This window comes from Haliotis rubra, unplaced genomic scaffold, assembly GCF_003918875.1.
Source record: "Haliotis rubra isolate DU_JTF1 unplaced genomic scaffold, ASM391887v1 Scf245, whole genome shotgun sequence".
Taxonomy (NCBI): domain Eukaryota; kingdom Metazoa; phylum Mollusca; class Gastropoda; order Lepetellida; family Haliotidae; genus Haliotis; species Haliotis rubra.
Window position 1 is genome coordinate 1,002,760 of NW_025766503.1, and position 26,250 is coordinate 1,029,009.

The 26,250-nt window shown below is 42.0% G+C and overlaps 1 protein-coding gene across 1 annotated transcript in view; it reads right to left on the reverse strand.

Annotated features, from left to right (window-relative positions):
* LOC124279024 (ATP-dependent RNA helicase DDX1-like) overlaps positions 1–26,250 on the reverse strand; it is a 396,346-nt gene that overhangs the window by 298,673 nt on the left and 71,423 nt on the right. The window contains 8 exon segments of the mRNA XM_046714816.1: positions 16,206–16,346; positions 17,278–17,376; positions 17,739–17,799; positions 18,216–18,268; positions 18,432–18,455; positions 20,846–20,904; positions 21,151–21,211; positions 24,178–24,231. Of these exon segments, the coding sequence (XP_046570772.1) occupies positions 16,206–16,346; positions 17,278–17,376; positions 17,739–17,799; positions 18,216–18,268; positions 18,432–18,455; positions 20,846–20,904; positions 21,151–21,211; positions 24,178–24,231 (552 nt within the window).

The window sequence follows — 26,250 nt, forward strand, 5'->3', positions numbered from 1 at the left end:
AGACTTCAGTCTGCGTAGCTGTTGATAGAGGAATAAATAATCTCTTGAATTTTTGTCTCCTCTGTTTGGATCGGTGGAGATATATTTTCAGTGCTCTTACTGGACATAGTGATAGATCCATCGTATCATGAGGTCCAAGTATAGATGAGAGAGCTGGGACGTGAATTAATCTGTCTGGTTGGCCTGGTAATTGGTTCTTGGCGATAAATCCCAACGTAGTCCCATATGCACGATGTTATGAATGTCATCAAAGCGTGTTCTCTCGTAATCCAATGCGTGAATCTCTGACATCCTGGCAGCCGTAGCTAGAGATAACAGGAACCAAGTTTACTGAGTCAGAAATTCGAACGATGTAGATTCTAATGGTTCATATGCCTCACTTGTGATGTGTTGGAGCACTATATTTAGATCCCAAGCTGGAGCGTGAAATCTGCGTTTCTGATCCTCCAATCGGAATGCTCGTAGTAAAGCGAGTAACTCTGGGGTCTTGTTTAGCTTGACACCCGTTCTCATAGTTATGACCGAGCTTATTGCTGCAAGATAAGTAGATAAGGTGGAGCCTTTTTGATTATAGTCTGACGTAGATAACATAAGTAGTCCGCCACTTGAGGATGAGTAGCATATCTAGCTGTAAATCCTTTCTTTGCAGCATAATTGACAAAACTGTGCCACTTGTCATCGTACAAGTTGCGAGTGGAGTTACGCAAGGCAAGGGTGACTGCTTTCGCCGCTCTGGCTGAATAACCTTTTTATTTAGACGCCTTAATACAGTCCATAATTGAAGTTGGAATGCTTTTGGCTTTCCGTGTGCTTGTTTGGTGTGCGGATGTATTAACAGATTTGGGCACTTTGGAAGTTGTAGTATTGGTTGTCCGATTTCTTGAATAAGAGTAGGAAACCACGTTCTCACTGGCCAGTAGGGCGTTACCAAATCAGTTGGATTTTGAGTAACACTTGTGGGATTAACGCTGGCGGCGGGAACGCGTACGCGTTGAGTCTTTCCCACGATATGCTTAGTGCGTCCGTTGCCCATGCTAGTGGGTCTGGAACTGGTGATACAAATGTTGTCAGTTGATTGTTGATTTGAGTGGCAAATAGGTCTATGAGTGGAGCATCCATTCTGTCGGCGATGGTAGGTGTGGCCGAGAGAGAGCGTCTGCTATTACATTTTTTGCTCCTGGAATGTGACATGCTCTGACATGTATGTTGAGATTGTCGATTAAATCGAACAATTGAAAACATAGAGTCAATAGGTTCAGGGACCTGGTTGAGCCTTGTTTATTCACATAAAACGCCACTGTCGAATTGTCTGTGTGAATCATCAACTGAGCATTCTGTAGTAAGTTGCTTCAGTGCATTATGGCGTTTATCATTGCTTGATGATGAAGTTCAACTGTAGTCTGAGACGTTGTGGATCTGGATCCACTTGTATCCCGTCGTCGGGGTAAAACGCTGCTGCGAAGTCCTTGACGATGTAGGTGAACAACCAGGGGTGACTGCCATCGTTGAACTTTATGTAAAAAATCGCCTGACTGCCGTGCCCTCGTCCTTACTTGACAGGGGAGGTCTCTAACCTCATGAAGGCAGCCCAATCATGAAGGTTCAGTTTAACTGGACTGTATGGAGGCTTTGCTCGTTCACTGATATGTTGTTGTCACATGCAACCTATGTCTTGAACTGTGAACTATGATCGACCTCTGCTTAGGGCGTTGTCCCTCGCGGTCCAATCAGAACAAGGCATTATGATTCTGTAGTGTACCCGAGCTGTGATGTCACCGGTGTAGCAGGAAAAGGAACCTTGTATAATTTAGTGTCGTCGTTGATATTAGATCAATCGTCGGTCTTGTCCGTAACTTCCCGAAGTTACACGAGTGACCACGTGTTTCGAGGGTTAATGGTAAACGCGCGAATCTTTCGGCGTGAATTACCTCGCCCTGTAATATTAATGCTGGGTAGGTTATTTTCCTGGCTGCTGTGAATGTAACTTCAGTCTTGAAGATAATGCCGACTTCCTTACATATAGGCTCAATAAAACTTGCAAGTTGTCAGCTTGTAGACTGCATACATCAATGCAGCGTCATAATTGTAGAATTAATGCTGAACTTGTTGTACATATTTCTTCTCAGGAATTCGTTGACGATTATGTGTTATACTCGCTGTAATAAGGCTGCTGCTCAATTCCGTTATTGAATTGTCTGCAGATCTCGTGAGTGGTCAACTTGGTGTGACTATGGCCTTGCATGTAGATAATCGTATCGTAGTCCGGGATTGCATACCTAGCAATATATATACGGAAATGGTGATTCCTGTGATGATCTGCGAAAGCGTCGTTGATGCCCTTGATGTAGGTAGTCGGCCTGAAGATCCTTAATTAGGCTCTTCATCTGTAAATAGTACCTCGTTCAACTATATAACGTTAAAAGTTAAGTACCGACATCTGTCTTGTGGATGTCTGTGCGCTGTAGGCTCGGTAATTCGTGGAGGCTTGTAGAGCGGCATGTGGCATACAGTTGATAGACAAGTACTGCGATGTCTCTGCTTCGCTGGATACTTGTGTGTAAATCGGCGAGGGGATCGACGTGGTGAATAGCCCGACGAACTGTAGGGTGACCTGTAGTTTCGCTAAGGTCATAATGAATCCCTCGACAAACTATAGGAAGAAGTTGTCTTGAACGGACTGACGAGTGGCTTCTATAGGGAGACCTTCCGTGGAGACTTCCTTGGCGAACGATGGTGGCTTCGTGAAGCTCTCGGTGAATCCCTTATAGATCTTCTGAATGAAGATGACTTGGAGCCACTTAACCTTCGTGAAGGCCTTCGTGAAGGTATCAAGTCAGAGTCCGAATCATTAGATAGGAGCTTGCTTCGCGAACGACCTCTGTGTTCTTCAGGGTCTGAGCTCAGTGAAGCACTCCTCCTCCGTGAAGCCTTTCGCGAATGGTGAGGATCTGGGTCCTTCGTGGAGGCGGACTGGGACGTCCTTCGCGAAGGCTTCGATACAGGCTGGGTTGCCCTACAAGACTGTAAGTGGGTTGGGCTCTGGGGCCCGTGGCTCTGAGGCCTCTGTAAACCGTATCGATCTTCCATCAACATCATAATCTGGCTGACCAGGTCGTCTGGGACGGTCTGCGCTGATGTAGACGCTGCCCTCTCTATGGTAGCGACGGGACCCTCAGGTAGATTCTCTGCCGTCAGTGTAGGCATCTCTAGCTGCATGTTGATCTGCGCTGAGGTGATGGTAGCCGATACTGGTCGCTTCTTATGCCGTATATCTGGAATGATGATCGGTAGATCGTCATCATATAAGCCCAATTCTGAAACAGGAAGAATGTCAGATGAAAAATTGTTAGTAGTCTTCGTAGGTTTCACTTTCGGCGAAGATGTAGCCCTGGGGAGCGCGAGCATACGTTGTGGACGACGTAGAAGCTCTCCTGATCTTAGACTGGGACGCCGGGATGTCCTGGGATGCAGGTGAGTCGCTTCTTGGAGATAGGGTAGATCGTCATCAGGGCAACTCAAAGCGGAACACCAGGCGGTAGGGGTCATCTGCCAACAGTTGACCTGGTATATCAGACTCTGATCTATTAGCCATGACTGAAGACTGTTTCCGTAATCTATCTGCTGCTGGCGTCTCGAGGCAATAAAATAAATATTTATCAAAGGCAGAATTAGATAATTTAATACAATGATTGCAGCGTGAAACAGTAGAGCATGTATTAATACAACTAGGGCATATTAAATGCGGATCAGCAGCAGAGAAATGTAATTTACAAACAGTGCAGATTTTCATGAGCGCCAATCTACTGAGCAAACACGGCGAACTGTGAATAAAACAGTAGAAACGCGAATAAATATCAATGCATCATGTATAAGGATACTAGTTACACCTCTGTAGATGATTATAGGAGGTAAACAACTAAATATAAATAAAGGATATAATGTGTAGGGAGACACAGGCTCTCACGTCCTGCTCACAAGAAGGAGAGAGTGAGGACATGGCAGGAACTTGCCAAGCAGCTTTTGAGGGGACAGATAACTTCGTGGTGAGTACTAATTAGTGATTTTACATTGAAGGGAACTTCAAGTGGGAGATACAAGTGTTCCACTGTGTCCGCAAGAAGAAGAAGACAAGCAAGTAGCATGAGTCAGGATAAGGAAAAATAATGCATCAAACACTTCAGGAAAAAAATATATGCAAGAAATACTTTGTGTGTTTTGAGATTGATAGAAGTCCCCTAGAATCACACTTAGATATTAAAGTTCATAAAAAAGCAATTTGAAATTACAATCGCTTGTTAAAGTGACTCCACCCCTCATGTTGACTGAAAGAGCTTGTTTTGGAGACACTACCCATCCCCCTTTCAGATGACGTAATCATAAGGGCATAGCTTATTCTAATGTTTTCACCTATGCATACATGATACCAAGGGTTCAAACTAAATACTGAATGGTCACACAAGTGTCAGCTCACAATATATTGTAAACTGTGCCAGCTTGAATATCTGGACACAATGTTTTTGAAAGATTAATATGGGGGTGTCCTTAAAAAATAGTCCCCGACTAAATATATATCAGGCAATCCAAATCTTTGACTGTTGATCATGACAGGAAGTCATCCAATACTATACTGAACATATTTTATATGACATTATCTGAGGGCATACCATTATCCAAGATGTACCAAAAGACTGATTGTTTTTCATTTTCTGCAATTTTGTTAGAAATATTATACCCCAATGTGTTGTGATGACAAATATCTGGTTAACCACATTACCCACACATGTGAAATTTTGGATGTGGGTTTGCTACCGATTCCTTAAAAAAAAATGGAAGCTTTTCAAACATTGGACATCGAGAATATAGTTAGGCTACATACTTTTTGATAGACCCTCGTACTGTTACAATAATTCCATCCTACAATGAAAAGTGCACTCTGTTGAAGCAAACAGCACTGACCATGAAAATCATGTTATACTATTACCTTTATCATTATGTTCGCAAAACTTTGTTGCAATACTTCAATTAAATATTCCACATAAAAGCTCTATATATCAATTTATTTATCTGTAAACCATTGGCATACAGCCATACACAATGGGGACGGGGAGCCTGAAAGTATGGTGTAACGACAACTAAGAAGATGATGTCGCACACAGAGAGCTATTATGAATTTATTGTGTACTCCTTTGGGCAGAAACCTTCCAGTCAATATATCACAATATGTATTGCAATATCTCTGAAGTTATTGCAATATATCGCAATATGAAAATCAGAGCAATATCCAGCCCTAGTGCACACATACTTATCCTGCATTACTCCTAACTGCAATTACTGCTTGTGTTTGACAGAAAGAACAAAGCTGTGAGAGGTCAAGCCGAAAAGAAAGTTGTCCCAAACTGTTGTGAAGGAGCCATGCATCTTCACATTACTGCTTGATAAATGTAACATCTGACTGACTGAGTTTGGTTTTACGCCGCTTTTAGCAATATTCCAGCAACATCACGGCGGGGGACACCAGAAATAGGCTAACATCTGAAGACATTGTGGGGAGACAAGTCTACGACAGGAGATCCCTTAGATGAACCAAGCACCTGCACAACAGGCTTCCCTATCTTCTCTGGATAATGGAGGGGTTGGTGACATTGGGGTATGGCAACTTGTTGTGCAACAACCAGGGGTCAAAAGCTATGAACATCTTCAACTTCTTCCAATGTTACGTCTTGCAGGTAACTTGCATAAAGCAGGGCCATTGTTGATGCAACTGCTCTAATCTCATGGGGATTATTGGCTCTAAGCAGATCGAGATCACAGGCCTGTACGCCTCGAGTATGACCACATGTAACCACAGAGATAGCTTGAACAAAGTAGTTGCCATGAAGGGCCATTGTAGATGCAACTGCTCTAACCCCATGAGGTATGTTGGCTCTGGGTGGATAAGACAAGCAGACTTGTACACCTGAAGTTTGACAACATGGTGTTATGACATATGTGAAACTGCAAGGAAAAGTCGTATCCAGTTTGACCACAGATTCTTGGAAGGGCAGGGCCCTCACCAGACATCAACACCTACAATAAAAGACACAATAGTGAAAGTTCTATTAGACCTGCCTGGGTGTTGATTCTTTGCAATGTAATCCCAGCATCTATAGACAAAGATCAACTGCTCCCTGCCCACCACGTTCAAAGCGAACAAGAACATGAAGCTCATCAGTCACACAGCCTGAGGTGGCCAATCGTCTATGAGAAAGATTGTCTTCTCATTAAGTATTTAGAAAGATGTGTTTGAGTCCTACATAAGTTTCAGGATTTTGGTCATCTTTCTATTCTCAGGAACTGCTAACACTGTATTAATTGCCAAAAGTAGAGACAGTGCTGCCCTTGATGTGTCAGGTAGTATGCAAATACAGGAGATATTCTGCCCCGAACTGTGTTGAAAAAGCATCATACAGTATGACCAGAAATTATTGAGAATTTTAGGAATATGTTTAATTGGATTTCTAGTATAAACAACCTTGACCAGCTATCAAGTGCTTGGTTTCATTCAAGAGAGACAACTCCGTTAATCCTTTTCCATTAGTTTGTGAAGAGTTATCCCCCTTTGTTTACTTGCTAGCAGACGACATTTTCAGTGATCCTCAGTATGGATGATTTAGAGAAGAGGAAGTTGATTTATTATAACAAGGGCATCAGATCAGCTAAAGTGATTTCAAGTATACTAGCCACATAAAAAAAGTGTGCATTGTCAAAATATTATCCCAGTTGATAAGTACGATAACAATGTCAAAGGTACGTATAAACTTTATTGGAGGGATCATGAGACCATAACAAGTCGGGAGAATTTCAATTGAAAAGTCAATCACAATGACGTCACGAGTCCACAAGCGGGACAGGGGTCAAACGACCATGTCACAAGCTCAATAACGGGTATGTCCACCATCGGCATTGAGAACAGCAGTGCATCAACGACGCATAGAGCCTATCAAACGTGCAAGGAAGGCTTGTGGGATGTCACGCCAGATTCTCTCAAGTTCTGTAGCAAGGTCAAGGACGTTATCTGGCGGATGAGGAAGACGGCGTGACGTCAATCCATCTCGTCCCGAACATGCTCTATCGGGAGAGATCGGTGAATTTGCAGGCCAAGGTAGTACGTCAACGTTGTGGTGTTGCAAGAAATCCATAGCAACCCTTGCCGTATGAGGGCGGGCATTGTCCTGTTGGAATGTTAACCCAGGGTCATGATGTTGCAGAAAAAGGAATTGCCACAGGTCGAAGAATCTGATCCCTGTAGCCCACACCAGTTAAGTTGCCCTGAACAATCACCAAAGGAGTTCTTTGGCGTGCTGTTATTCCACCCCAAATCATCACGGAACCACCACCAAAGCGATTCCTCTCCAAGACACAGGCCTGTGCATAACGTTCTCCCACGCGTCTATAGGCATGTTGACGTCCATCACTATGGGAAAGGTTAAACCTGGACTCATCTGTAAAAACAACATTTCTCCACCAAAACAAGGGTCTGCGGACATGATTTCGGAACCACATTCGGCGAGCTTGTCGATGACATTGTGTCAGGATAGGCCGTATGGCGGGACGTCGTGGTCTGATCCTGTGATGATGTAAACTTTGTCGAACTGTGTTGGGGTGGATACGGCGCAGTCCTGGGATGGTTTGGGCAGTGATCACTGCAGTCTGAAACCTGTGGCGAAGATGGGTCACCCTTATCCATCTGTCCTGTCTTGGCGTTGTAACATGTGGACGTCCAGAACGTGGCCGATCGATGACGTCATTTGTGTTCTGGTAGCGTCTCACCAGTGCAGAAATGGTGTTCCGGTGGCAGTGGAAATGTGCAGCCACTTGTCGTTGAGACATTCCCCCACGGACCATCCCAATGGCCTCATGAAGTTGTGCAGACGTGAGCCTTGGCATGCTATGCGTTTCAATAGCCGTTTAATTTTTTGAACGATCGCAAGGGCAGGGGTTGAGCTTTCAAAAGTGACAGTATTGATAGAGGAACTGTGGCTGTCTGTAAGGAGACAGTTAGAACTGGTGCTTACATCATAAAAATTTTAACTGGGACAATGTGATTTTTTTCAGATGAAAGTTCTGTGTGGCTGTTTCCTAATACACAGAAATTCTGAACCAAACAAACTGAAAAACCCCTGTATCAGCGCCCAAAGTACAGTCCGAAATTTAACGTGTGGGGTGGCATATCTGTGTTAGGGGCAATGCCCCTCTGTGTATTTGAAGGGAATATGAACAGTGAGCGGTACACAGATATTCTTGAGGGACATTTACTTCCATCTGCTCACATGTTCTATGGAAATGTTTGGATTTTCCAGCAGGACAACGATCCAAAACATCGTTCAAAGCATTCACAGGCCTGGTTTCGGACCCAAAATATGACATTATTAGATTGGCTAAGCTATAGCCCTGACCTAAATCCAAAAGAAAATGTTTGGGGACTTATGAAGGAAAGTGTCAATAAGAAAAATCTGACAAATATTGCTGAAATGAAAGAAGAGGTGATCTGATATTGGGACAGCATGGACCATGACTTTCTAACTTCTTTGATCAGTAGTATTCCCCGCCGCATTGAAGCCTGCATTGCTGCCCATGGTGACTTGACAAAATACTAACTGTTCACCTGTCTTTGAATCTGGAGTTATGTTCTGCTAATATTCACTTTTAATACGTGAGTAGTGAGTGAAAAAAATATAAAAAATTACAATCTTTAAATTCTCAATAATTTCTGGTTGTACTGTATAATCTAACATCATGCAAATCTTGGGTCAAAGGTTCGTGAGCCATGGCAATGGCCTTTGCTTTCACTGAGTAACCCTTCATACTTGGGGCTCTTTCAGATGGACTGAAAGGGGGTGTAGATGAAACCAGCTTGGTAGTGCCTGTGAAGGTGGACATGGAGGTTTGACCAGTTTGGCGGTTTATCTGCTGGATTCCTGAGTTTTCTGGGGCTTCTTGTCTGCCACCGGGACATGACCATAGTCAGAGCTAGACACTTTGAGGTTCTCATCTTCTGCAGTACACTGAAAATCAGTACAAGGGGTGGAAAAGTGTCTGCTTTTTGTACCTCCAAAGATATGCTGAGTGTGAAGACTGCAAATGCCACAGAATCTGGCACTGGAGTCTGTAATTAATTGTGCTGGCTGGTGGCAAATGTGACAAATACATCTACTATGGGATAACTAAAGTGACAATAAATCAGAGCAAAATGCTCTAAATGAAGTTTCCAGTCTGTGCGGGATGCTTTGTATGGATAAGATAGAGCATCTGCCAGGATGCTTCTTTAAGCTGGTATATGTTGAACCCAAAAGCCACTGTCCACGAGATGAAAGAACAAAAACATGCTGAAAAGAAGACGTGGAATAAATAGTGCCATGATTCCGAAGACACCAAACTACTGTAATGCTGTCTGTGGAAGTGGCTAGTTGCACATCCTTCAGGTTGTCCTGCCAATGTGTGATCACTAGAATTAGAGCCCCAAGGCAGGCTGGTCTTCCAGATGAGCGCTCCATTCCTGTAATAGTATGTCTACAGAGTGTGGGACTTAACTCTGCTCCTACATAGGTAAACTTGAGCATTCTATCATGGAATGTAAATGGACTCATAGGTAAATATCAAGACTCAAACTTTACTAGCTATATAACTTCATTTGACATTGTGTGTCTAACAGAAACCTTCCTTAGTACAACACCACAGCATTGGTTTGCGGACTTCGATATATGTTTTGCACCTGCTGTTAAACTGGCAAAATATGGTCGCTTATGCGTTGGTGTATGTGTATGTATAAAGAAGAAGTTCAGTGAGCATTTCCAGATACTCATGATGGGGGTGGACAACTTTATTTGTATAAAGATTGGCAAAAATGTTTTTGGTTTTACCAAGGATATTATACTTATCTGCGTACAAATCCCTCCCACGGGATCAAATTATTATCACACAGTTAACTTCTCTTGTGCACTCGATAAGCTTGAGGAATTCCTATTTGAAAATATTTCTTCCTTCAGTAATTGTGCAATTCTTCTTTGTGGCGATATGAATGCTAGAACTGCAAGTGAGAACAATCCGTGCTCACCTGAGGCTGAAAACGAGGCTGACGATATTATTGGTTCTTCCTTTATTGATGGGGATAATGATCCTGTCAGCGAGAGGAAATCCAGCGATGGTGTGATAAACGCTTTTGGTTGAAAATTGTTAAATATATGCTACACATATGGATTGTTAATTGTTAATGGCAGAGTACCTGGCGATGCTAAAGGTGAATTTACGTTCATAATTGCACAAGGAAGTAGTGTAAATGACTATTTTATCTCTTCAGCTGAGTTTTTCGACATAATAGCTATGTTAAATGTGGGTCAACGTCTTGAATCTGACCACCAGCCCTTGGAGCTTTTTTGTTACTCTCCTAATTCGCTTTCAGATAAACAACCAGGTATTACACTTAATCTCGCGGAAACGTCCAGGTGGAACAGTGCTTTATCAGATCACTTTATAGCTTGCCTAACAGGCAAAGCTAATGCCTTTTTCACAGTTTAACTGAATATATAGATACTAATCTAGATGGTGCTCTTAGCCAGTTAAGTAAGTCATCTACTGGATGCAGCCAAATGTATGAAAAGACCAGCTTTTAGATGCCAGACTTTAAGGCGCCAACCCTTAAACAACGAGTGTAGGTCTGCAAAGCGTGAAGCGAGGAGGGAGCTTAGGAAATTTAGACTTACACGAAACGACTACAACAGAAAGACTTTTTGTACATTGAGAAATAAATATAAAGAATCATATCGAAAATATAAGAGCAAAACAATAGATCTCCGATTGAAAAAACTTCGCACTTTCACTTAAAATTCTGATAAATTTAGGCGGGAGATTCGTTCCTTGAAAAGTAAAGATAATGTGGTTTGTAAGATAACAACTGACCAGTGGTTGTTACACTTCCGTTCTGTCTTTTCACATTTTCATGAAGAATATGAATGTAATGATACAGCTAGCTCGCAGGAATCTAAGGTTAGTTTGGAGACCAGTGGTTATACAGAACTTGATGCTGAAATCCTTGATTCAATAATAACCGAAACCGAAATTGTCCATGCCATAGGAAATCTTAAAAACGGAAAATCACCTGGTCCGGACAAGATTTTAGTGGAGATGTTAAAAGCTTCCCAAGACATTATATTGCCATTTTTACATAAATGTTTTAACTATGTTTTTAAGACTGGATACTTTCCAAGAACCTGGGCACAGTCTATCATAGTACCTCGACATAAGAAGGGTGACCATATAGCTGGAATATTGCTGAGTGCGGCGTAAAACTCAACTCATTAAGAAGGGTGACATCAATAACCCTGACAATTACAGAGGCATATCTCTGACGAGTAGTATTGGTAAATTGTTTACATCTATCCTCAACAAAAGATTAAACATGTGGGCTAATATTAGAGATAAAATTCCTGAAATACAAGCTGGCTTTAGGAAAGGTTATTCCACATCTGATCATATTTTTACATTGTATGCAATTGTGGAAAAGTACTTAATAAGAAGAAAACGTAAATTATATGTAGCATTTATTGACTTTAGGAAAGCATTTGACTCTGTAAATCGACAGAAATTGTGGGCTTGTTTAAAGCGGGCGGGATTAGATGGGAAAATGTTATTTATGTTACGAGGTATTTATGCCAGCGTAGAAAGGATGCGTAGCAATGAGGATTCACTGACTATTTTGAGTGCCCACTGGGTGTGAAGCAAGGATGTTTGTTAAGCCCTATTCTCTTTTCCTTCTGCATTAGCGAATTGGAAAATGAAATAATTCATAAAGGCAAACATGGTGTACAACTATATCCTGATATTTTGGAGATTTTAATGCTACTGTTTGCTGACGACATGATATTAGTATCGGACTCAGTGGTAGGTTTACAGAACCAATTAGACATTCTGGAGAACTACTCGAAAGAATGGAAATTAGATGTTAATCTTGATAAGTCAAATATTGTTGTATTTAGAAGGGGTGGACCAATTGCTAATGGCAAAAAATGCTCTATTAACGGCATTCCAATGCAAATAGTTTCTGAATACAAATATCTTGGAATACTTTTTAATTATACATTGAATATGGGTAAAACTGCTATTGCCTTATCAGCAAAAGCAAAAAAGGCTCTGGTGTATCTGCTTTCATCACTATATCCATTAGCACCAATAACACCAAAGATGTTTTTTAAACTTTTCGATGCACAGATACAACCAATGTTTTTGTATGGGGCGGAGATATGGGGTTTCCAGACTTTTGAACCGATTGAAAAGATACATCTATTGGCATGTAAGAAGTTCCTTAATGTTAACATTATGTGGAAGATACCCACTTTATATAAACTCTCACCTTCGCTGCATAAAATACTGGTTCAAAATACTGAAAATGCATGAACAGCGTCTACCAAGAAAGTCATATAACATGCTACTTAATTTAGATAATATTGGTTACGTAACATGGGCATCAAATATAAGATATCTGTTATTTTCGTATGGATTTGGATATGTGTGGATTTTCCAAGGTGTCGGTAACGAGTGGCTGTTTATGAATGAATTTTGCCAAAGAGCCGTGGATAAGTTTCGCCAGAATTGGATGAATACCCTTAATCTAAGTTCAAGATTTGATGTATATAGATCCTTTAAAACATTGATCGAACCTGAGACATATCTATCAAACATTACAAGCAAGAAATTTAGAAATACAGTTATTAGATTTAGACTTGGCTTGACAGATATAATGATCAATACTGGCCGTAACAAGTCACTCGCCAAACATCTCAGATTTTGCCCTGTCTGTATGGCGGATATCGAAGACGAATATCATCTGTTATTTATATGTGACGCTTATGCCGATTTAAGAAAGGAGTACATTCCACAAAAATATCTGGGTCACCCTACAAGGGAAACACTTATAAGAATTTTATCATCAAAAGACGAATCTGTCCATGTAAAATTAGCCATGTTTTTAACACATTTGCTGTCTTTAAGGAAGAGTTTAATTTCTCCTGTCAACTAATTTAACAATGTTATGATGCTTTCCACTGTTTGCAATGTCCATACCTTGCCTGTCATTACAATACTATGTATACGGGCCAGAGGCCTTATGTACAATAAACCATCTTGATCTTGATCTTGAACTCTGCTCCTACATAGTCATTCAGTTCTGCCGTCCATCCCAAAATCTTTGATCTTAGTTGGGACAGTAGAGTGATCCCCGACATCCGGGTCAAATGTTAATACAATGTTGGATCAAATGTATTTGGAGGCAGACATTGCTCATGAGATCATTTCAGAAAATGTTACTGCAGAGAGTTAGGGAACGATAAAGTGAACAATCCCTCAGGTCTAGGTGTCTCTTGAAATTGAATTGAAGTAGGAAGGATAACATTTGTGTTAGAAGGATGGCGACTGCATGTTCACTTGCCAACACAGTTGGTAGAGAAGGCACAATGTGTAATTAATGTCCCCTGTTCCTGGCGATTCATGGGGATATCGTCGATAAATAGCAAAGTTGATGCCCTTTTGGATGGAGGATGACAACTACACGACTGGTTATTCAAGTGAAAAGTGAAGGGGCTGAAGAAGTTTGAAGCAACCTGCAGAGGTTGCTGATTATTTGAAGGGAGTCCTCCTTGGGGTACTTATAAGCATTTTATTTCCATTAAAAATTCCTAAGACAGCTGTAACTATATTTTGAATAAAACATTTACAAAACAAAAAACCTGCTAATGTCTTGTTCGACCATTCCTGCAGGGCCCCGCAGGGCCCCAGAGCCATGAGACAGTAACTCTAACCTTCAACCTCGTAACTCACTTTCCATGCTGACTGTAACCAGACAGAATGTGGGGAGGTGGCTGGCCCTACCCCAAGGAGGACACTCTTCAAAGAATCAGCAACCTCTGATGATTAACACAGACCCCCAAATACCTAAGTCTCGGGAAGTGGGAAATTCTGTTAGCGAACACAAATCCCCAGAATAGCGAAAAGCGTAGCCAAACTAGTGTTGGCTTACTATTACACTTACCTGGTCATGTGACATGAGGCTCGAAGAGAAGCATGCCAAACAGTGACCCTTGGGGGGTTCGTACCCATTTCCGCCGTATGACATATAAATAGCATATATCTTGTTATAGTGTTCACAACCTGCCCTGCCCTCTCCTGCCTTTAGGTGAAGAGGACGTAATGGATGTATGTACACCCAACCCGACCCAACCCAAAAGGGTGGTAAGGCTATACGATGTAGTGATATGAACCATATAGACATTGAACACAGAACCGATACCAATGACCAGTTACTCCACTGGACAGAACCGAAAGACCGAACTGAGCATGATCCTTAGAATGCGTGCCAAGTCGGTAATGGCAAATGAAGGCACTCGGACGGCTCCAAAAAGTGGCAGAACATATCTCTTCATTGAGCAGTGTCGCTGTTTATTGCCTTTGTAGTGTCAGCTGCCCTCACTGAAGCCTTCAACCCCTCGGAGGAAGGTTGGTAAGCGTCGGAAGTTCGATATGAGCTGTCATGAGTGAATACTGACATGATCAGTATGAAATACTGTCAGTGCTGGGTCAGTGGGTATCGCATGGATGTCCCTGACCCTTCTACCGAAGTTCGCCACCACAAGAAAAGCCGTCTTCCACGTCAACAAGTGAAGTGAGAGAGACGATAGACTTGAAAAATTAGGGCAGCTCCCACGTCTTCACCATGTGAACGACAGCTTGGAAAGTCAGTTACGAGGTTGAAGGTTAGAGTTATCTTGTCTTGGCTGATTATTTGTTTTGTAAATATTTTATTCAAAACATAGTTACAACTATCGTAGGAATTTTTAATGAACATAAAAATGCTTATAAGTACCCCAAGAAGGACCTCTTCTGAAAAAGAAACCAAATGATTGGGCTGCCCACTGATAGTGGATACCAAGGAACTGGAAATGGTGGGTGGAAAGGTAAATGCACAATAATCATCCAGAAGGTCAAGGCTGATCAGGCAATAGTGCTCTAGAAAGTGTAGACCTGAGCAGCCTCAAGGTAGTAAATCAGAAGCAGGGTTGATACTGCTTGTTGAAAATGGTGGGATTGTGGATCATCCTCAGCATGGAGGAGTCCTTTTAGGGGACAAGAAATACGAGATTGACGGAGGGGCCTACAATTATGAGTCAGTATCTGAAATCTTTCCCTTCAACAAAGATGTAGATGACCACAACTGAGATAGAAGACATCTTTTAAACTTTGAATCACAGTTCAACTGAGTGAGGTAGTTCATAAGTCAAGTAAGAGCCACTTCTGCCAATTCTGCCTTTAAATGATTCACCATGTGATTAATTTGTTGATGTTGAAAATTAAGCTGGGGTTAATTTCCATTTCAAAAGTTCCTGGGGATGATGCCAGCACTGCTAGAGGCTTGGAGAACATCAGATTTCTGTTTCAGCAAATACCAAACATTTGAAGTGCATTGAAGTGTATCATATTAGACGATCCCATCATTGTATTATGTCCTTATCATGGAAATGCGCCTAGTCTACTACTGTAAATGTAAGAATGGGATATTCTTCTTGCTCATAATGAGGCGCTTTGAAGGACGGCATCAAAGATAGACGAGGGATACCTTTATCTAATGATGTTACTAAGTCCTTCAAAATAGGATCCAGCAGAACAGACGTTGGATAAGTCGTCTTTAATAACATCTGGACCCAAGAAAGGCACCACCGTCTCTAGCCTATCCAACGAGCCACCTGATGTATTCCTAGGTGTGTGTCTCTTTCTGCTGCTTTCATAAACTGATCTAAAACATCCTTCTGATGAAACTGACCAGAGAAACTTCCAGACTTAGTGGATGTCAAAGATGAGTCACAAGGGGAGGCTGGGTTCTGTGAGGAAGGCCATCTAGTAATTGGTGCCCCACAAGACTTCAAACACAATCTGCCATATCACAAAAGGAAGCCAAGGTTTATTCTTAAGCCTACAAGAGTTGTGCTCCCGTATTGAGCACATTACTACATAATGTAACACCTATTTTAAAATTCTATTATCAGTATTAGGTAACAAAGATTTTCTCAATAATGTCTGGGAAAAATTGCATTTTGAATGTTTATTCAAAAGCAGACACAGATCCTCTCAATAATGCCAATACTTTCAGCATGTGGAAATTTAAGATGGAGTAAATAACATACTGCCATTTTCTTGACATCAAATGAATGAAGGGTTGCAGAACACACAATCATCTGCAGACGCTTGCCATCATTCGTGACTTTTGGAATCTGTTGGTGTAGACGATTGATGAGGTCACCATAACCCTGAGACAGAAGCCCGTCCTGTAGAAAAGAAAATCACTGAGCGAAACTGCCAGTTTTCACATCATCAAAAGACAGTGGAATATTATCACAGTGGTAACAGTAAAAGGATAATCTTCTGAGGTCGTAACCAGACTATATTCCATCCTGATATTAACTGCCCCGGTATCCTCAATCTGGCACAATGTGGTATCCAGTACCTAGTCTACCATATGCCACGTGGGAACCATGTGGTTTCCAGTACCTAGTCTACCATGATATGCCACTCAGACACTATGTGGTATCCAGTACCTAGTCTACCATGATATGCCACTCAGACACTATGTGGTATCCAGTACCTAGTCTACCATGATATGCCACTCAGACACTATGTGGTATCCAGTACCTAGTCTACCATGATATGCCACTCAGACACTATGTGGTATCCAGTACCTAGTCTACCATGATATGCCACTCAGACACTATGGTATCCAGTACCTATACCATGATATGCCTACTGCCAGACACTATGTGGTATCCAGTACCTAGTCTACCATATGCCACGTGGGAACCATGTGGTATCCAGTACATAGTCTACCATATGCCATGTGGGAACCATGTGGTATCCAGTACCTAGTCTACCATATGCCACGTGGGAACCATGTGGTATCCAGTACCTCGTTTACCATGATATGCCACTCAGACTCTATGTTGTATGATATGTGGTACCTGATCTACTTTAGGATCCCAACACATATTTGTACCCCAGTCTACCATAGAATCAACAAACAAATAAATCCAAGGATTTAACTTGACCTGCTGAGAGGATGGTATTTGGCCCCTAGTCTGCAGTAAATATTCCAGTGTGAATAAGTGATCTCCAAATGTTTGGTCACTGGGTTTTTGGTACACCTAGCTACAGATTTCTAGCTGATAAGAGATATTTGTTTACTGTGATGAAGGTTGTACTTACACACTCATCAAGTACGAAGAATCGGATTTGGTGGAGAGCTAGTTTGCCTGTAGAGATGAGGTCCTCCAGACGGCCAGGGGTTCCACACACAATGTCCACCTGCATGCAGGTATCATATTCTTATTTCCTTATAGGTCATCTATTAACTGTTGAATTTATGCATAAAGACACTGTCTATCAACACGAGGCAAAAAGTAACTACAAACTCTCCAATATGGTGACAATGTTTGGTCTAGTTATTCCATCAAGATCAGCCCAAACGGTGTTAGTGATTGTTATGACACTGTTGTGACTGCTGGACATATTTTATCTTACTGACTTTCAAATTTGAGGTGCCTGTTTCAGGAACTATCTGACAAATGATAAAATCATAAAATCATATATATCAGCATTTGTATTAATTATCATTAGTACAGTAATATATTTAGACATTTTTTAAAACAAAAGACCATATGGCATACCCCTCTTTCCAGACAATCCACCTGCTCCTTGGCACTGACTCCCCCAATGATCAGTAGTTCCCTGCAACAGAGGAAGACATGGACACGTCTCCAGTATGTAATACTCCCCTACAGCATGAACCCCCACATCACAACATGGATGGATGGATGGGTGAGTGGATGAATGAATGGATGGATCGGTGGGTGAGTGGATGGATGGATGGATTGATGGATCAGTGGGTGAGTGGATGGATGGATGGGTGAGTGGATGGATAGGTGGGTGAGTGGTGGGTGCGTGGATGGGTGATTGGATGGATGGGTGATTGGATGGATGGATGGATGGATCAGTGGGTGAGTTGATGGGTGAATGGATGGGTGAATGCATGGATGAGTGGATGGGTGAATGGATGGATGAGTAGGTGGGTGCATGCATGGGTGGCTGGCTGGATGTCTGGTTGGATGGACAGATTGATAACCCCCTGCAGCACAGTAGCTCACCTCACTTCAGGGTTCTTGACATGCTTCTTGAACTTCTGCAGCTGAGTGAGTGTCTGCAAGGAACAAGCATATGTACCTGTGTCACAATGCCTCATGTCCATAAGTATTGCATTCCACGTCAGAGCAAACCCTGCCTTACACTAAACAGGGAAGTTTATAAACAGGTCAATATTCTAATTGACAATATGTAGAGGAGAAAGAGAGACTAGTACTCACCTGTTCTGCCAGCTCCCTGGAAGGCTGCAACATGGCAGACAGAAACAGTAGCAAGTACATGGTAAATCACAAACTGCTTGAACAATTCATCAACTTACAAATAAAATAAACTTAAACTACACATTTAATTTTTATCAAACAGTTTATTCACAATCTTCTTACACTACTGTTGTTGAAACCATTAAAACATTTGCATGTCAAACAGATTTCTACAATCAGTCCAAATGTATATATCACTTATAACGCACTGAAATGCTACGTGTAGGATCATGGGCACCCACTACATAGTATTACCTCTATGATGATAGCCTGTGCACCAACTATGTAGTGTTACACATCTCTATAGTGATGGGTTGTGGGGTTTTAGCAAGGTGTTACACATCTCTATAGTGATGGGTTGTGGGGTTTTAGCAAGGTGTTACACAACTCTATGGTGATGGGTTGTGGGGTTTTAGCAAGGTGTTACACAACTCTATGGTGATGGGTTGTGGGGTTTTAGCAAGGTGATACACAACTCTATGGTGATGGGTGTGGGGGTTTAGCAAGGTGTTACACATCTCTATGGTGAAGGGTTGTGGGGGGGTTACACAACTCTATGGTGATGGGTTGTGGGGTTTTAGCAAGGTGTTACACAACTCTATGGTGATGGGTTGTGGGGTTTTAGTGATGGGTTGTGGGGTTTTTAGCAAGGTGTTACACAACTCTATGGTGATAGGTTTAGCAAGGTGTTACACAACTCTATGGTGATGGGTTGTGGGGTTTTAGCAAGGTGTTACACAACTCTATGGTGATCTAGGTGTTACACATCTCTATGGTGGGTTGTGGGGTTTTAGCAAGGTGACTCTATGGTGATGGGTTGTGGGGTTTTAGCAAGGTGTTACACAACTCTATGGTGAAGGGTTGTGGGGTTGTTTAGCAAGGTGTTACACATCTCTATGGTGAAGGTTGTGGGGTTTTAGCAAGGTGATACACAATCTCTATGGTGAAGGGTTGTGGGGTTTTAGCAAGGTGTTACACAACTCTATGGTGATGGGTTGTGGGGTTTTAGCAAAGGTGTTACACAACTCTATGGTGATGGGTTGTGGGGTTTTAGCAAGGTGTTACACTCTATGGTGATGGGTTGTGGGGTTTTAGCAAGGTGTTACACAACTCTATGGTGAAGGGTTGTGGGGTTTTAGCAAGGTGTTACACAATGGTGATGGGTTGTGGGGTTTTCTATGGTGATGGGTTGTGGGGGGTTTATAGCTCTAATGGGTTGTGGGGTTTTAGCAAGGTGTTACAACTCTATGGTGAAGGGTTGTGGGGTTTTAGCAAGGTGTTACACAACTCTATGGTGAAGTTTAGCAAGGTGTTACACAACTCTATGGTGATGGGTTTTAGCAAGGTGTTACACAACTCTATGGTGATGGGTTGTGGGGTTTTTTTAGCAAGGTGTTACACAACTCTATGGTGTTACACAACTCTATGGTGAAGGGTTGTGGGGTTTTAGCAAGGTGTTACACAACTCTATGGTGATGGGTTGTGGGGTTTTAGCAAGGTGTTACACAACTCTATGGTGATGGGTTGTGGGGTTTTAGCAAGGTGTTACACAACTCTATGGTGATGGGTTGTGGGGTTTTAGCAAGGTGTTACACAACTCTATCGTGATGGGTTGTGGGGTTTTAGCAAGGTGTTACACAACTCTATGGTGATGGGTTGTGGGGTTTTAGCAAGGTGTTACACAACTCTATGGTGATGGGTTGTGGGGTTTTAGCAAGGTGTTACACATCTCTATAGTGATGGGTTGTGGGGTTTTAGCAAGGTGTTACACAACTCTATGGTGATGGGTTGTGGGGTTTTAGCAAGGTGTTACACAACAACTAGGTGTGGTGATGGGTTGTGGGGTTTTAGCAAGGTGATACACAACTCTATGGTGAAGGGTTGTGGGGTTTTAGCAAGGTGTTACACAACTCTATGGTGAAGGGTTGTGGGGTTTTAGCAAGGTGTTACACAACTCTATGGTGAAGGGTTGTGGGGTTTTAGCAAGGTGTTACACATCTCTATGGTGATGGGTTGTGGGGTTTTAGCAAGGTGTTACACAACTGTATGGTGAAGGGTTGTGGGGGTTTAGCAAGGTGTTACACAAGTCTATGGTGAAGGGTTGTGGGGTTTTAGCAAGGTGATACACAACTCTATGGTGAAGGGTTGTGGGATTTTAGCAAGGTGTTACACAACTCTATGGTGATGGGTTGTGGGGGTTTAGCAAGGTGTTACACATCTCTATGGTGATGGGTTGTGGGGTTTTAGCAAGGTGTTACACAACTCTATGGTGAAGGGTTGTGGGGGTTTAGCAAGGTGTTACACATCTCTATGGTGAAGGGTTGTGGGGGTTTAGCAAGGTGTAAGAACATGGGCACCCACCGACATAGTATTACCTCTATGATGATAGCCTGTGGAGCATTTGGAGCTGGCTTGGCATTGACAGCACTGGCGGCTACAACATCAAAACACATTACAATAAGACTTGTTCCTGGAACACAGGTACGTCTGCTGCCTATAGATCAATCAGATAGTTGGACAGGCGACATATCAGAGTTGTTAAAAAAATGGTCTATAATACAACAATACTTTACAAGCTATTTCTTCAGTGAAAATACTTTCTGGGATATAAATCAATATGAGATTCCTTGTGTCTTATGCAACAACCTATGGACAGAAAAGAAATGCAGTTAAAGCTCACCAAGAATCCTTGATTCCACAACACAGGACGATGCAGCCTTACACAGAGCAGTATAACCAGCCTAGAATTATGGAAAGGCTAGTATCAATATTAGTGTCAGGCTAATATCAATTAATATTACACAGCAGCCTGGTGTCTTGGAAATATGAGCAGTATAACACAGCATAGTGCCAGGCTAATATCAATTAATATTACACAGCCTGGTGTCTAGGAAATATGAGCAGTATAACACAGCATAGTGCCAGGCTAATATCAATCAATATTACAAAGCCTGGTGTCTAGGAAATATGAGCAGTATAACACAGCATAGTGCCAGGCTAATATCAATTAATATTACACAGCAGCCTGGTGTCTTGGAAATATGAGCAGTATAACACAGCATAGTGCCAGGCTAATATCAATTAATATTACACAGCCTGGTGTCTAGGAAATATGAGCAGTATAACACAGCATAGTGCCAGGCTAATATTAATTAATATTACACAGCCTGGTGTCTAGGAAATATGAGCAGTATAACACAGCATAGTGCCAGGCTAATATCAATTAATATTACACAGCAGCCTGGTGTCTAGGAAATATGAGCAGTATAACACAGCATAGTGCCAGGCTAATATCAATTAATATTACACAGTCTGGTGTCTAGGAAATATGAGCAGTATAACACAGCATAGTGCCAGGCTAATATCAATTAATATTACACAGCCTGGTGTCTAGGAAATATGAGCAGTATAACACAGCATAGTGCCAGGCTAATATCAATTAATATTACAGCCTGGTGTCTAGGGAAGCCTGGTGTCTACACAGGAAATATGAGCAGTATAACACAGCATAGTGCCAGGCTAATATCAATTAATATTACACAGCCTGGTGTCTAGGAAATATGAACATTATAACACAGCATAGTGCCAGGCTAATATCAATTAATATTACACAGCCTGGTGTCTAGGAAATATGAGCAGTATAACACAGCATAGTGCCTGGCTAATATCAATTAATATTACACAGCCTGGTGTCTAGGAAATATGAGCAGTATAACACAGCATAGTGCCAGGCTAATATCAATTAATATTACACAGCCTGGTGTCTAGGAAATATGAGCAGTATAACACAGCATAGTGCCTGGCTAATATCAATTAATATTACACAGCCTGGTGTCTAGGAAATATGAACATTATAACACAGCATAGTGCCAGGCTAATATCAATTAATATTACACAGCCTGGTGTCTAGGAAATATGAGCAGTATAACACAGCATAGTGCCAGGCTAATATCAATTAATATTACACAGCCTGGTGTCTAGGAAATATGAACATTATAACACAGCATAGTGCCAGGCTAATATCAATTAATATTACACAGCCTGGTGTCTAGGAAATATGAACATTATAACACAGCATAGTGCCAGGCTAATAGACTAGTGTCTGATTGGTCACATTGTTTCCAGTGTACCTCCCTGTGACAAGGATACATTCGGGTGAGATGACAAGATGAAGAGATAAGCAAATAGTATGAGTCAGGATGAGGAAGGATACTACTTGTTGATAATTCTTCCAAGTACCCGAACTCTATTACATCATAGGAAGTATTCAATAGTTGGGCTGATGGGATCTGGCATTAGTAACCCAAGATAGATGGCAACAGTTAAGTAGGCATATTGGATACAAGGAAGCTTCATGCCCAATCCTCTCATTTCTCATCACAGAATCTCTATATTTGGCTTTTATCACATCACTTCATATCCTACAATGTCATTACAATGTCATTACAATGTCATTTCTTATTCATGCTCACATCACCACTTTTTTTACTTTTTTTATGACATCACTATCATTTCCTTTTGGTTATGTTATTATTTTTTATGTTATTCGTTGTGGCAATTTCAGATGGATGTAAATTTGAAAAACATAAATCACTTCCAGATTGCATAATGTGATTTCAGTTGTTAAAATCTGGTTCTTCCACCCACAGTGGACATCAGATTTAAAGGCTTATTTACCTCATTGTTTTGCAGTGTTGGAATCTTCACACTCACTGTTTCACGAAAGGAAAGGGTGAAGTGGCAGCCAGGTGACCATGCCCCTGGGCTTCACCAGTCAAGTGAGAATAGCCCCTCAAGATTGGGTTGTTCAGAAAGCTTGTTGTGTGTAGGACTGTTTTTTTTTAACCAAGATAATTTCAAGGAGGGGAGTTAGAGGTTGCTAATGCTGCCATAAATATGTCATATTTTGGCTGGTGCAGCTGATCATAATGCTCTTGTAGTTTGAGAAGTACTACAATGAGTGAGTGAGTGAGTGAGTTTCGTTTTACGTCGCACTCAGCAATATTCCAGCCATACGGCGGCGGTCTATAAATAATCGAGTCTGGACCAGACAATCCAGTGAGTACTACAATGACGCCATGCTCCATTGGGCCATTTCAAAGCTGTTAGTATAGTTATACAACCCTCTGTCTCCTCTACTGCTCTGTCCAACAGAGAGAGGTCATGCATTGGTGAACTTTCCTTCCCAGTTACACGAATAATGCCATCATCTGTGGTGCCACTGGGTCTTGAACTGGGCTGTTCTTAAGACAGGTTGCCAGGAAATAAAGGTATGGTGAGATGATCATGTGGGCACAGTTTTGTTCTTCCTGAGTAGACAGTTGGCATGGATGTTTAACATGCCCAGCATGTGATATGCTTCAAGTCTGCAGTTATAATACAGCCCTCATCTCCAAATAATAGATGTGAATTTCCATTAGGTTTGACAATTCCCCTTGGACTGTGACATCATCAATGACGTTTTCTTGCAACAGGCATACACAGATGCATTACCCTAAGGATACTGTTTACCTAAAAACTAGAGACAGATAGGTTGGCAGTGAACAATATGTCTGTACATAACCTTTGACTTTATGGTGTGATAACAGTCAAAATTGATTGATGATTAAGATGTAATAGAAGTAGGGATTTAAAGGAAAAATGTAAAAATTCTAAGCATTTTAAAATTGGCATCTACAGTCTGTCCAAACTATGATAAACTTGTTACCTGTGGAGGGAACTTGAATGGCTTATCTCCAAAGTTGAATTGCATCTCTGCATTCTGTAAAAAACAATTACTACACATCAGACACGAGTTTAACAAAAACAGTTCATTCTACTACCATGTATAGTGTAATAAAGCACACTTTCGCCCTGAACTATTATAGTTAAAGTACGAGGACGCTTGCGTCAGAGTGCTTTAACGTTATAATAGTTCAGGGCAAAGTGTGCTTTATTACACTATACATGGTGGTATAGTGAACTGTATTTCTTTTCTAAGATGCCAAATTTAATACTTTCTAAGGATAATTACGATTAATTTAAGGCAGAAAACAAACGACGGTGTCAATGAGTAGTAATAGAGGGGGGTACTACCGCAGATGCGGCTTAGAGGTTTATTTGTGGGAATTAAGCCCCCCAGCCCCTTTAAAAAATATGGAGAGCCATCCTTCCATGTGCAAGTTCAAATAAAAAAATAGCAAAAGCCCTCTGTGGCCACAACCCACGGAGGGAGAAATTGTGTGTTTTGATCAGAGACCCGCCTGATCCCTGGTCTGATGATGTATGTGGTGCGCTGGTATTTCTCCTGTTGGGTTGTGGTCAACTGTGCTCTCCCATGATGAGAGCTCCGTGTCTTTTTTTTTTCCGAATGGTAGGCTTCGAACCTCGGTAACAGAGTTGCCCATCTCTGTACCTTGATCGTACCCAGCAGTCGTTTGACTGAGCCACAGAGGACCTGGTAGTCGAGTGCTGGGTTTAACGGGTCTATCGTGAGATTGCATCATCCTCTTAAACGGGGCTCCATCTATAGTAGCGTAAAGGATGTCTGAAACCCGTCATTCCACTTCCGCTTCAATACTTCATGCATGTTTGGTGGCTTTATCACCTCGAATCAGTGTCTCATAAAATACAAACACGATGCCTGTAGGTAGTTTGAAGTACGCTGAAAAATTTTGTAGAGGCCACAATCAATTATTTATCTTGAGCTGGGCTCCGTCTATACTAGCTACAGTAGCGCAGAACAGAACATTTTTTATTATTTTTTATTTTTATTTGGGGGGTATTACTGTGTCGTGAGGGACAATTTGTAATTCCTCTCGGAAGAATCCCCTACCCGGTCCGTCTTGCAAGTAATACAGATTCGGTTCGTCGTCTTTGATGTCCACTCGGTCGACGTGGTATGTTTTCATGGACCATACAGGGTCTGTGGCGCGACGTTTATCCCCTCCTTCGAGTTCACTAGGCTGGTACAGATAGGTCCGGTAGTTTTTTCTCTTGGCCGTGACGCGATGGCGCAGCCGATTCGATCGTCACGGATTTCATTTGAATGGCTCTCACCTGGACTTTATGCTTTGATAACAGCTGCGACACGGCTCCCATGAACTCGCGTCCAGGATCGATTTGTAATTCGGTCGGCCAGGTCAAGCGACTGCGTTTGTAGATACGTTCTAAGGCCTTAGCGACTTGACAAGAATCTTTGGTCGTTAACGGCTCCGCATCCTTGTAGCGACTGGCAACGTCCACAACAATAAGGGCGTACTTGTACGCTTTGTTTCTCACCCTGTCGTGTGGGAGAAACAGGAGGTCGGCTTGATGGGTACAATTGGGTATGGAAATGTCAAGCTTTCTTCTCGGGATGTATCGGGGAGATGGCAGGTACACTTGCCAGATGGCTTGTTTTTTTAAGCCAAGCTTTGGCGATATCCTCGGCTTTGGCAAGCTTCAGGATGGCATTCACACCTTTCCAGTAACCCCGAGGGCTGTAGTAAACCTTCTCCATGATGTATACACGCTATCGTTCATTCAATTGTCTCGACCCATCGAGTGGAGTTTCCTTTATTGGGGGTCGTGGAAATTCCCAACCGTCGAGGCCTACTGTTGGTACCCATGGCTATAAGTGTAGATGCCATCGTTCGCAATCCATCGTTTGGTATCCAGGGGCGACAGCGATGTTTCTCAATGCGTTCATTGGGTGTTTGAACGTGCGTTTATCGAAGAGAGCCTGTTTGAAGAGGGTGTGGTTGATGTGGTGTTTCACCACGTATTTGTTGACCCCTTTCGCCTTTCGGATTTCTTTTTG